The sequence below is a fragment of the Callospermophilus lateralis genome, chromosome 6 (genome assembly GCF_048772815.1).
Source record: "Callospermophilus lateralis isolate mCalLat2 chromosome 6, mCalLat2.hap1, whole genome shotgun sequence".
Taxonomy (NCBI): domain Eukaryota; kingdom Metazoa; phylum Chordata; class Mammalia; order Rodentia; family Sciuridae; genus Callospermophilus; species Callospermophilus lateralis.
Genome location: NC_135310.1, coordinates 34,998,269 through 35,010,706, shown reverse-complemented (window position 1 = coordinate 35,010,706; position 12,438 = coordinate 34,998,269). Strand labels below are relative to the sequence as shown.

The 12,438-nt window shown below is 37.0% G+C and overlaps 1 protein-coding gene across 4 annotated transcripts in view; it reads left to right on the top strand.

The window, feature by feature from the left end:
- The window catches only part of Akap7 (A-kinase anchoring protein 7), a 124,280-nt gene that overhangs the window by 81,002 nt on the left and 30,840 nt on the right, over positions 1 to 12,438 (top strand). For 2 of the 4 annotated variants that reach the window (XM_076859741.2, XM_076859740.2), the window contains exon 1: positions 11,522 to 11,652. The exons of the other annotated variants lie outside the window; for them this stretch is intronic. In XM_076859741.2, the coding sequence (XP_076715856.1) occupies positions 11,604 to 11,652 (49 nt within the window). In that variant the 5' untranslated portion in view covers positions 11,522 to 11,603. Of the gene's footprint in view, positions 1 to 11,521; positions 11,653 to 12,438 lie in introns of those variants that run through there. 4 annotated transcript variants of the gene reach the window in all.

Here is a 12,438-nt window from a genome sequence, read left to right as displayed (position 1 = left end):
CAAGGAGAAGTCTAGGATGGTTTCTAGATTTTGCATTTAGACAGGTTGGTAGACAATAGTGCCCTGCATCAATATAGAGAGTAAAAGAGAAAACAGAGTTTTGTGACAAGAATTGAGTTCAATTTTGGGCTTATGAAAAGAACCTGTGGCCCAGTCAGTGGCATATTGAGGAGAGGGGGCTAGGAGATAGATGATATACTTGAATCCAGTGGCCTTAGATTAGTAGTTCAAACTGTGCGTATGAATGAAATAGCTGAGGGTTATCGGGAAATCTGTAACTTCAGACTTGCTTTGCAATAGCTACCTGTGATAAAAATTATAGAGGAAGGATGGAAACAAAGGACTAGGATAGAAATAAAAGGTTATAGAAATTATTAGGCAAATATGGTAAATCTTTTTATTGTTTTGTCTTTTGAACAGAAAGAGTGAAAAAAAGACGTACTATTTAAGTGTCTGTCTTCTACAAAGACATTTCTGCTGGTAGAAACTAGCGGGTGGGCCTGAGGGTTAATGAAACACAGAAAAGACTATTTCCTTTTTTTGAAGTTTAAACTCCCCATATTTTTCTATTAACCTATGAAGATCCTTTGATATTTTATCTGACTTTAGTATGTTTTACATAAAAATGCCTAAAGAACTAACTAGCTAACTGAAATAACAACAGTTTGTCAATGCACAAATTGTGATTCTATTTGATCTTCTGTCAACTGTGGTAATAATTCAGGTGAGTACTTTGTCTTGATTCTGGCTATGAGTAAAGAAAACTGCATTCGACCATCATAGGATTTATATTCCATTCCAGAGAACCATAGCTGTCAGATATATTTTCATTGCTAACAGCTTTGATCAAAGCAAAAGGTTTATTTAAGCAGTCAGTCTTAGCATAGTAAGGCTTAGAGAAAGGCAGTTCATAGTTTGGCTTCTTGTTTTCAACCATGTATTTTAGCTTGTGACATACATTTACCCATATATGATAGTTCGTTCGTTCGTTCGTTCGTTCGTTCCTTCCTTCCTTCCTTCCTTCCTTCCTTTTCTTTAGTCCTGGGGATTGAACCCAGGTTTCTCTACCAGAGAAAGTAAAATAAAATACCCCTTTTGTATTTTATTTTGAGACATGGTCTCACTGTATTGCCTGGATTGGCCTTGAACTTGTGATCCTCCTACCTCAACCTCCCAAGTAGTTGGGATTACACATGCCACTGTGCCTGCTAGATAGTTTTTATTTTTATTTTTATTAGAGTGATAGTCAGTGATTTGCTTTGGGGCTTTTTCTTTTCTTTTTTGCTACATAAAATTACTCATAGACTTGTTGTAGTCTAATTTCTTGCTGTAATGAAATACCAAAAGCTGACCACTTTATAAATAACATAGGCCTCAAATAACAGTTTTGGAGGCTGAAGTTCCAAAATCAGGTAACTACCATCTATTTACCACCAGTAAGGGCCTCCTTGGCTGTGCCATAAACATGGTGGATAGCATGATGGTGGGAGTATGTGCAGAAGAAATCACATGGTGAGAGAGGAAGCCAGAGGGATAAGGTTTAGGTTTGTTCTTTTTTATAACAACTCACTCTCTCAGAAACTCACTCCCACTGGGAGACCAGCATTAATCCCTCCCAAAGGCATACCATATCCAAGCCATAGCAGACCTTTACATTCACTTTCTTAAGTTTAATTGGACAAAGAAAGGAGACTACATTGTTATTAAAAGGTAAATGCAAAACTCTCACATCAGTGGTTTGCCTATTCCAAGTCCATTCTTTTCTTCGTCTTTCCCTTCAATGTGATACAGTGACTTTAGGGTACATGAGCCTGATTTTAATCCTGCAGACTGTTGTTTCCATTTATCTTGCTAGTGATTAGTTTAGGAGATGGCATGTGTCCCAATTCTGATATGTGAGGGAAAGTCTACTTGGAGCCTGTTAATGTTTGGCTATGAGGTGTCCCCCCAAAGCTCCTGTGTTAATGCAAAGGTAAATGATTAGGTTATGAGAGCTATGACCTAATTCATGGATTCATTTATTTAATGGGTTAATGATTTGAATAGACTAACTGGGTGGTGACTGTAGGCAGGTGGGATGTGGCTTGGTGAAGTAGGAGTAGGTCACTGGGGGTATACCTAAACATAATACATAGTCTATGTATGTAAATCTCTCTTTCTGTTTCCTGGTTATCATGAGCTGAATTCTACTATGCTCTTCTGCCACAATGTTCTGCCTTATCTTGAGTCCAGAGTGATGGAGCTGGCTAACCATGGACTGAACCTCACACTGTGAACCCAAAATAAAATTTTCCTCCTCTAAGTTGTCCTTGTCAGATATTTTGCTCACTGTGATGATAAATGGACTAAACCAGAAATTGGTATCAAGAAATGGGGTCATTGCTGTGACGAATCTGATCAGGTGATTCTGAAGCCTTTGGAAATGATTTGTGGGAGGAGTTTGGAAAAGTTTGGAGATGCAGACTAGAGAAGCCATAGAACGTTGTAAGCAGGGCTTAATGGGCAATTCTGTAGAATCTCAGGACTAGAATACTAATAGGAATATGGACAGTAAAGACTGAGTCATGAGATTTCAGAGAAGAATGAGGACTCTAGAATTTTACTAGAGATCATTCATGTTACATTTTGGCAAAGAAATTGTATACATTTTGCCAAGGCTTCTTGTGAGGCTCTATTTAAAGGTGATGGACTAATTAATCTGGCAGAAGAAATTTCAAGGCAACACAGCATTAAGGCAGTGGCATGAATATTGCTGGCAGTGATTAGTCAGTTTTACTCTCAGAGTCAGGAGTAAAAAAGGAGACAAGAAAGATTTTAAAACTTGCAGTTTGTCCAGAAAACTGTGTGTAAATTTGGGGACAAGGAAGATGTGGTTGTTGAAGAGATGACTGCCACTAAAAAGAGAAGCTAAATACTTTGCACAGACAATAGGAAAGGGCATCTCAAGAATCAGTGAGACCACATTCATCAAATGCTCAAGTTTGTAAAAGGGAAACTCCTATGGGGTACTCTGCTAACACAGGGGTACCTTGGAAGTTGTTTCTCCAGGATTTGATTTCATCATGCTCAGCCTCCTAGGTACTTAAAGGCCACTGCAGCCTTGGTCAAAAATGGCCCAGCTACTGCTGGAGCTGGTGGCAGACCCTGGCATCATTAATGTGATGCTGACTCTGTAGAAATGCAGTATATATAGTTAGGGGGTCATGGAGGCTTTCACTAAGATTTCAAAGGAAGATGTGGAAGCCAAGCAAAGTGTTTCAGAGTTAAAAATCCCTGGGGGCCATGTGTGAAGTTGTGAGAAGAAAGCCAAAGATTCAGTGGAAACCCCCTGGATTAGGAGATGCCGGTAGCCTGAAATGTCTGCTGAGGAAAGTTACTGGCTGCCAACAAAGCCAGCCTAAGAGAGAGGTCATGAGCAATGCAACCAGGAAAGCCATGTGGTGGGATTGCCAAAGTCCTTTGGAGTTCACACTTTACCAATGTGTTCCCTTGATTCTGGATGTGAAGTTACAGGATCTAATGTTTATCTAGCTGGGATTAATCTTGTTTGGGTCCTATTCCTTCTTTCTAGGCTTCTCTTTCTTTCTTTTGGAATGGGAATGATTACTCTGTATCACTATATATTGGATTATGTTATTGCTTTTGACTTTTATATAGCCAAGAGTTTGCCTGAAGTCTCAGAGGAGACTTTGGACTTGGACTTTTGGTCAATGGCAGGCTGTTAAGACTATGGAAGCTCTTATAAATGGACTAAATGCATTTTGAATTGTGAGATGGACATGAGCTTTGGGGGGCCAGGGGTAGGTATCTAAACCTATTATGGTTTAGATATATGAGTTGTCTCCCAAATGCTCCTGTGTTTAATCTTCAGAGGTGAAATGATTAGAGTATTAGAACTGTGCCATAATCAGTGGATTAATTCATTTTATGGATTGATAATTTGTATTGACTAACAAGATGGTAATTGTAGGCAGGTGGTGCATGACTGGAGGAAGTAGGTCACTGGGAGTATGCCTTTGGAGTTTATATTTTGTGCCTTGTGCCTTGTGCCTCCCCCTACTCCTTCTCTCTTTATTTTTGCATCCTGGCCATCATGGCTGAGCAGCTTTCTTCTGCCATGCCCCTCTGCCATGATGTTCTGCTTTATCTTCGGCCCAGAATTATGAAGTCAGCTGACCAAGAACTGAGCCTCTGAAACTGTGAGCCCCAAATAACTTTTTCTCCTCAGTTTGTTCTTGTTGGGAATTTTGGTCACAGTGATGAAAAGAAGAACAGCACAGAACCTCTGAGAATAATTCTTAGGGGGATGATAAAAAGAGGTTTGGAGAGTGCCTTTTTTAAAAAAAAACTGGAAATCTTTGGGCATACATGTGATGCCTGGATTTTGTTCTAAACATGAGCACATAGGAGATCTTAGAAAGATGAGTCTTGATGATCTTGTTAAGCCATTAAATTAACCAATCCTTGAATTATAACCCCACAGATTATAGGAGATAATGACATTTCTTGTTAAATCAGGAGTTTGTTTCAAATGCATACTGATAAATATTTCAGTTGTGAATTAAGAAACTTTATTAACAGAAAATAGATTCAGCATTTTTGTTCTGACAAATCAGAACAAAATCAACAGTTTTGACAGTTACCACATGTTGTTAGAAGCGTCCATAAACAGACTAATCAGAATGAATACATACTGACATAGTGTATCAGATGAATTTCAGCCTGGGCCGTGGAGGACTCATGACAGATGGTGAGAAACTGCCAAAAACAGCCTGATTTAATGGCATTTCATCTAGTAAAATGAATTTTCTTGGGGATTTACTTTCATTCTTTGTTATCCCTTTATGTGTATAAGAAAAAAGCTTTAATAATAATGTATTGAATTAGAGCACCTTTTATTTGAGGCTTGGCAGGAAATGTGACTGATGGTTGTCTTGCCCAAGGTCAAACAGTGGACCACTTTCAGAGCTAAATATAGATTGAGAGTATTCTGCATGAAGAATAATTAGGACCTGTGAAAACTGCCAGTATACTAGAAAGTATAGAACCAAATTTTATGTTGTTTATATTGTTGAATTACAAATAAAATCTACTTGTTGGGTCCTATTGGCATTTCTAAGATACATTTCTTTCTTCCTATGAAGGATGTTGCTTTCTCCTCATAAAGGTTGGGGGCATTAAGAAATTAAAGGCACTTGAATAAGAAAGTATCCATGTCTGATTATATAAGTGCTAACCAGCCAATTTAGTATACTTTGTGCTTATACTGTATGATTTTTCTTTTTTTTTTTTCAAATAAGGTTTTAACATCTAAACATTTAACTTGTCCTTGAATAAGTAATTCATGTCAGCTTTTGTGATTTCATTGTCAGTACCTGAAAAGGACAGACTGTAGAAAGCAGAGTTGAACAGAAGCTGTCTAGAATAAATGACTGTTCCTGGTTTTTGTTCTCCTGGTACTGCATTGCCTTAACAACACTGCCAACCAGGATTTACTTCTTGGGAATGCTGGGTTCTCTCTTGCTTTCTTAAGGCCATGGCTCCTACCATCCTTTGGCCCTGGCTTCCTTGTCTACTGTGGCTATACTTCTGGATTCAAGAGTCAAAGCTTATATGGTCATCATATCAGCACATGGTGAGTGTTCAATAAATACTGGCTGGAATTGAATTAGTAAAATGTGTCCACATATACATAGAGTTGATTTGTTTGCATCTTATCAGCCTTCTTCCAGTCTCCTTACCTCAAGTGTTCTGTCATCTGAGTGAGAAATAAATTCTCCTCCCTAACTTATTTCTCAATTAAGGAAAAGGCTTTGACTACCTACCTTGCTTCAAGTAGGGTGACACACATGGAAAAGCACTGACTGAACAGTAACCGTGGAGGAGCCACTTGAAAATTGGCACAATAGAAGTTCTTCTCTAGAGACTTGGGAATGGCTGCTATGAGTTGGTAAAAAATGAGGACTTCTTTTGTAGCTCTAGTTATTTACTTATTTCTTCCCCTTTCCTAAATGCATATGTGCTATATATGATATGCTATTTTCTCTTTCTTGTGTTTTATAGAAAAAATCTCTTTCCACTTACATGCTAAAATTGTATAGTGTAATGCAATTACAAATAAGTGCAACTTTTAGAGAAGAACAAAACCACTGCAGAGAGAAGTAAAAGATTTGTTGGAAATATGACTATAGTAGGAGTAATGGTAAAAAAAAAATTATTAACTCCCACATTTTACAGTTAGACTGAGATTCTTTCCCTAGGTACTTAAAACAGGACTTTAACAGTGGGATTTATAGATAATTCCTGAGGTTTGTTTAGTTGTTGTTCCCAGTCTCTTTCCTAGATTGACAGAGACCTTCATAAGAACAGCTTTCAAACATCTGTATTGGATAATTTAGTTTCAGAACCTTTACCTTCGGTTCCAAAATGACTACAAAGACACAGCAGTGACCAAACAATGGAGGGGTATCTTTTGGGTGGGGGTGGTATACATATGCTGATTGTGAAGTCATCATGGAGAGTTGATTTGTTTTTAACAAGAACATACAGAAACAAAATACAGTATTGGATATGTACTCTAATCCCCTTCAGGCCTGGAATAATTATTCATCTTTTGGCATCCAAGTTTCCATGAGTTATGTTTCCGAACATTATCAAGACTTAATTATTAAGAGTATTAAGATTATTAAGAACTTAAGTTGAAACTGTCTCATTTCTTAGTGTAATAGTTTCCTTAAGTGCACTGCCCACTGTATAATGAAACCTTCCCAAAGGGTCTCTTGGACTTAAAGGCATGTGTTCTCTAAGGCTTAGTTCCAGAATTTGGAGGGATAAGGCAGGTCTTCCCTCTTGATGCAGCATAATGTAATGTCCTCTTTCTCCTCCACTCTTTTGAATAAAGGGACATTTTCTTTTCTTTCTGATGGGTTTCTACGAGGAGTCAAGCTCATTTCCTTTAATGAAAGGTACTCTCACAGAATTGGTAATCTATACAGTTTTTCAGAGGCAGAATCTTGTTTTTCTTTCATTTTGTAATTTATTCAAATTAGTTATACATGACAGTAGAATGTATTTTGATACATTGTACACAAATGGAGCACAACTTCTCCTTCATCTGGCTGAACATGGTGCAGAGTCACACTGGTAGTGTAATCATACATGTATATAGAGTAATAATGTCCCTCTCATTCCATTGTCCTTCCCATCACTATACCCACTTCCCTTCCCTCACTCCCCTCTGCACAATCCAAAGTTCCTTCATTCTTCCCTACCTACCTCCATTATATATCAGCATCTACTTACCAGAGAAAACATTCAGCCTTTGCTTTTTTGGAGTTTGTCTTATTTTGCTTAGCATGATATTCTCCAGCTGCATCCATTTACCTAAAAATGCCATAATTTCATTCTTCTTTAAGACTGAGTAATACTCCATTGTGTATATGTACCACATTTTCTTTATCCATTCATCTGTTGAAGGACATCTGGGTTGGTTCCCATAGTTTAGCTATTATGAATTGAGCTGCTGTAAGCATTGATGTGGCTGTGTCACTGTAGTATGCTGATTTTAAGTCCTTTGGGTCTTAACCTATGAGTGGGATAACAGGGTCAAATGGTGGTTCCATTCCAAGTTTTCTGAGGTATCCCCACACTGTTTTCTATAGTGGTTTCACCAATTTGAAGTCCCACCAGCAATGTATCAATGTATCTTTTCCCCCACATCCTCACCAACACTTATTGTTGCTTGTATTCTTAATAATTGCCATTATGACTGGAATGAGGTGAAATCTTAGAGTAGTTTTGATTTGCATTTCTCTAATCGCTAGAGATGATAAACATTTTTTCATATGTTTGTTGATTGGTTGTAGTTCTTCTTCTAGGAAGTGTCTGTTCAGTTTTTAGCCCATTTATTGATTGGGTTATTTGTTTTTTTGGTGTTAAGTTTTTTGAGTTCTTGATATATCTTGGATATTAGTGCTCTGAGGTGTGTGTAGTAGATTTTCTCCCATTCTGTAGGTTCTCTTTTCACATTATTGATTGTTTCCTTTGCTGAGAAGAAGCTTTTTAATTTGAATCCATCCCATTTGTTTATTCTTGATTTTACTTCTTGTGCTTTAGGAGTCCTGTTAAGGAAGTCAGTTCTTAAACCAACATGGTGGAGATTGGGGCCTACTTTTTCTTCTGTTACTCTGCTCTAGTGCCTAAGTCTTGATCCATTTTGAGTTTGTAGGGTGAGAGAGAGAGGTTTAATTTCATTTTGCTATATGGACTTCCAGTTTTCCCAGCACATTTGCTTAATAGGCTGTCTTTTCTCCAATATATGTTTTTGGCACTTTTTTCTAGTGTGAGATAACTGTATTTGTGTGTGTTTTTCTCTGTGTCTTCTATTCTATACCATTGGTTATATGTCTATTTTGGTGCTAATACCATGCCATTTTTGTTATTTTTGCTCTGTAGTATAGTTTAAGATTTAGTATTGTGATGCCATCTGCTTTCTTCTTCTTGCTAAGGATTGCTTTGGCTATTCTGGGTCTCTTATTTTTCAAATGAATTTTGTGATTGCTTTTTCTAGCTCTATGAAGCATCTCCTTGGGATTTTTATAGGAATTATATTAAGTCTATGTAATGCTTTTGATAGTATGGCCATTTTGACATTAATTCTGCTTATCCAAGAGCTTTGAAGATCTTTCTGTCTTCTAAAGTCTTTAATTTCTTTTGTTCATGTTCTGTAGTTTAAATTGTAGAGGTCTTTTACCTCTTGTGTTAGGTTTATTTTATTTTATTTTTTTGAGGCTATTGTGAATGGGGTAGTTTTCCTAATTTCTCTTGTAGTAGATTCATCACTGATATATAGAAATGCATTTGATTTATGGGTATTTATTTTATATCCTCAGAGGCATAATCTTATAGCAAGATTTATTCTTTATTAGTGAGATATTTCTGTATTTCAATCTTAATTGTGTATTTTCAAAAACAATGTCAACTGGGGTTAATTTAATAAAGTCACATTAGTAGAGTTCATCATAGAAGTGCTATCTCCCTAAACTCTCCATTTGAGTTAGGGGCCTTTTGCTTAGAGGCCAGATAGATAAACATTAACTTAAGCTGACAGCTAGCAGGACAGAAAATTGGTAGAGGAAGAGGCAAGGGTACTAGCTAATACTAAAAAGTATGAGGTGCATTTATATACAGCCACCAGGCATTCCATTCACTTTTTTCTCTCCTCCTTTGCAACAATGAAAAGCTTCATAATGAATTTACCTGATTTACAGATGAAGATGCCAAAACTCACAAAGAGATTATGTTTTCATAATTGCAAACGGCCTGACAAATCCGGGATTCAAACCCATAATTTTCTGATTCTGAATATTTTATCCCATCCCAGTGTTGGTAATTGGGAAGTGCCAGGATTTACGCATTTTCCTCAAGGAGGAGTGTTCACTGCAAATATTTCTTTTATTATACAAAGTACGTTAAAAGAGATAACTGTTTGCTGGCTTTTAGATTGCTATCTACTTTGTTATTTTGATCTCAAAATCATATTGTGTTAATACTGAAGAGTACCTTAAAATTTCAGCTGCCTGATTGTGGATAAAGGAGCTGAGGTTCAGGCAGGACTGAAGGCTTATTCAGTATTTCCCAGCTGGTAGTGGCAGTGTTGGAGCCAGGAAGGACATCCATTCTGTGTTACTTCTCCCGTGTTCAGAGTATACTCTAGGTAATGATTTTACCTTTTTAGGGCTATAGGCCATTTATTTGCCCTCTAGCCCAAATATTAATAAGATACACATTGTTTTCTTGCCTTTAATGCAATTTTACATTTATATACAAAATCTTATTTTATATTCTAAAATGTATACCTAAATTCACTCACGTGTTGGCAAATTTGTGAAGGAATACTAGAAGAGCTTAAAATTGCTATTAATTTATAGGGTGAAAAGCTATAAAAAACAAAACTAGCTATGACTAGAATTCAACATAAAAATTACAGTACTTATTATATAAGGAATAGACTCTATCTTTAAATCAAGACAAAATAAGTAAAATATTTACATTTTAAATAATATGAAAAAGTAAAAAAAATAATAATCTGAAAAAGTGAAAGCCATTTAAAGGTACATAACATTTTCAATGTTTGAATTATGTGGATAGATTTCCAGCTTCATTTAATCAATTAAATATTTTATTTTTATTACATATGTATTTACAATTTTCTAATCTTGGAATATTGAAGTACATATTAATCTAACTGTGAACCACAGAATTAATTACAATAAAATGCTCTTTGACTTGTTTATCAAACTGTAAGTATTAACATTTTATCTCTCTGAAAATATCCACCAAAAGTATAATTTAGTATTTGTCAGCTTCTTAACTGTTTCTTTCTTTCTTTTTTTTCTTAAAGTGAAATATGTAGAATTTGTAAAATGAATGATTTTTGTTTTTCCAAAATGCACACTGTCTTTATTGGGGTGGTGGGGGGGTGGTTCCGAGGCAGACATGCTGTCTCCAGAAACACTTGAACACTTGAAGTTTTCATATCACCCATTTTCCTCTCCTTCCAACTCCTGGAAAATGGCTATATGTTCCCAGCTAAGGAAGCCGAGGAATAAAGGAAGAATTTGGATGACATTCTTGGTACTTTGAGCAGTCTTTCACTCCTGCAGTGTCATAAAGTAAGGCTACTCTTCATATGAGATAGCAGACTAAACTCAATGACATGAAATCCATTTTCTCACTTCATAAATATGTCCTGTCTTGGATTGCTTGCTACCCCTAAATTTGCTCACTCAGTTGTGACTTCATTCAAAAAGATGGCTTTATCACTGATCTTCTCATTGGTGATTCTAGATTTGGAAAATTTTCTCAGCTATTGACATATTTGATGCTGTGATTTCAAAATTCATAGCATTGGTTAACGCTTTAATAGAGGAATAAGGCAGATTGAGAAAGCAGGTATTTAACTTTAAAATATATGCTGTAAAGTGTAGGTAATAGTTGGTACCCCACCCACTACTTCCCTGATATTTCTATTGTTCATGTAGTTTGTTAAGTAGTTAATGGCACTTCTTACAACTCGAATTTCCTGTGTTCTGCTGTGTTGGATTTCCTATGCATAAAGCAAACAAAAAATCTCCTGGGCATAAAAGAAAGCTCTTCCTCTTTAAATAGCAGACAGAAAATGTGGGGCTTTTTCCCTTGGATTTGTATTTCCATGTGTAATTACTAAATTTGTCTGTAGGAGAAAGGACTCCAGATTTTTCTGTTACCTTCTTAAAGACACATGCAGATTGCCACACTGTGCATGTGGCACTTATCTACGGCCGGGGCTTACAGTTTTGTGAGAATTAGGTGAGCATATGGCCACTTCTTTTGCTGAATGCCAGTCCCAGAGCAATTGCTTCAGCTGGAGAAGCGGGAGGAGGAGCCTCTTTTGCTCACCGCAGCGAGTCCCCTTCTTTCTCTGGGCTGTGTGTATTGGTTCTTCCAGCTCCAAGCCGCTCCTCTGTGTGGAATAGGCAGGGTGTGCTTGCAGACCGTGGTGTAGCTGCAGTTTCTATTTGGGGTGCCTACGGAAAGGAACACCAGGAAAGAAAGCCAGTGCCATGGGCCAGCTTTGCTGCTTTCCTTTCTCAAGAGACGAGGGGAAAATCTGTAAGTGCAATTTGTACTGTGCAGAATCCTTGGTGCCTGACTATTTTGTGTTTGCTTTCTGGGGTACTTTTGATTTTTCTTATGGGAAAGATAGAATAATCAGCTGTGGTTTTTAAATATGCATTTTTAATGACAGGTGTGTAGTTATAAATTAAGTACCATAACTCAATAGGCTATGTTAATAGTCTTTCTGATTTTCTTTTGCTGGTATTCCTACAGCCCCATTTTATCACACTATCTAAAGTCAGAGTTTAGTTTTGAGTTTCTTTAAATCACTGCATTCAATTTGATACATCACAGAAGCCAGACTTCATTTCTCTTATCTAAAACTGGCACATTTTCAGGGCAGTGCTCTACCTATGTAGAGGTAAAGCTGATTCCAAAATGACGTATTGTGTCCATTTGCAGGTATTTTCATGTGTCCTCTGCTTTGTTCTTCAGGGAAGGGATTCAGGTGTAACTGTAAGACCACTCCTAACAAGTAATGCCGCTTTGCCTCCAGCAAAACCTGAATGAATATTTTTAAACACATGTCAGGCAGTTTCCACAGCCGCTTGTGGCCCAGAAAACAGAACTTAAAAGTGGTGACCATTTGCATTGGAGTTTTTCCTCACTGACTTATGTGTATATACTTACATTTTAGCTTTGTTAAATAGAATCCTGGCATTTTAGTATGCTGAATAGAGTTGACTTACACTGGCTGCCCCGAAATATGGAATCTTTACTTCCTTGTCAATAAAATGTTTCCAGTCATATTTGCTAATTTTGCAGCCACATAACTACCGC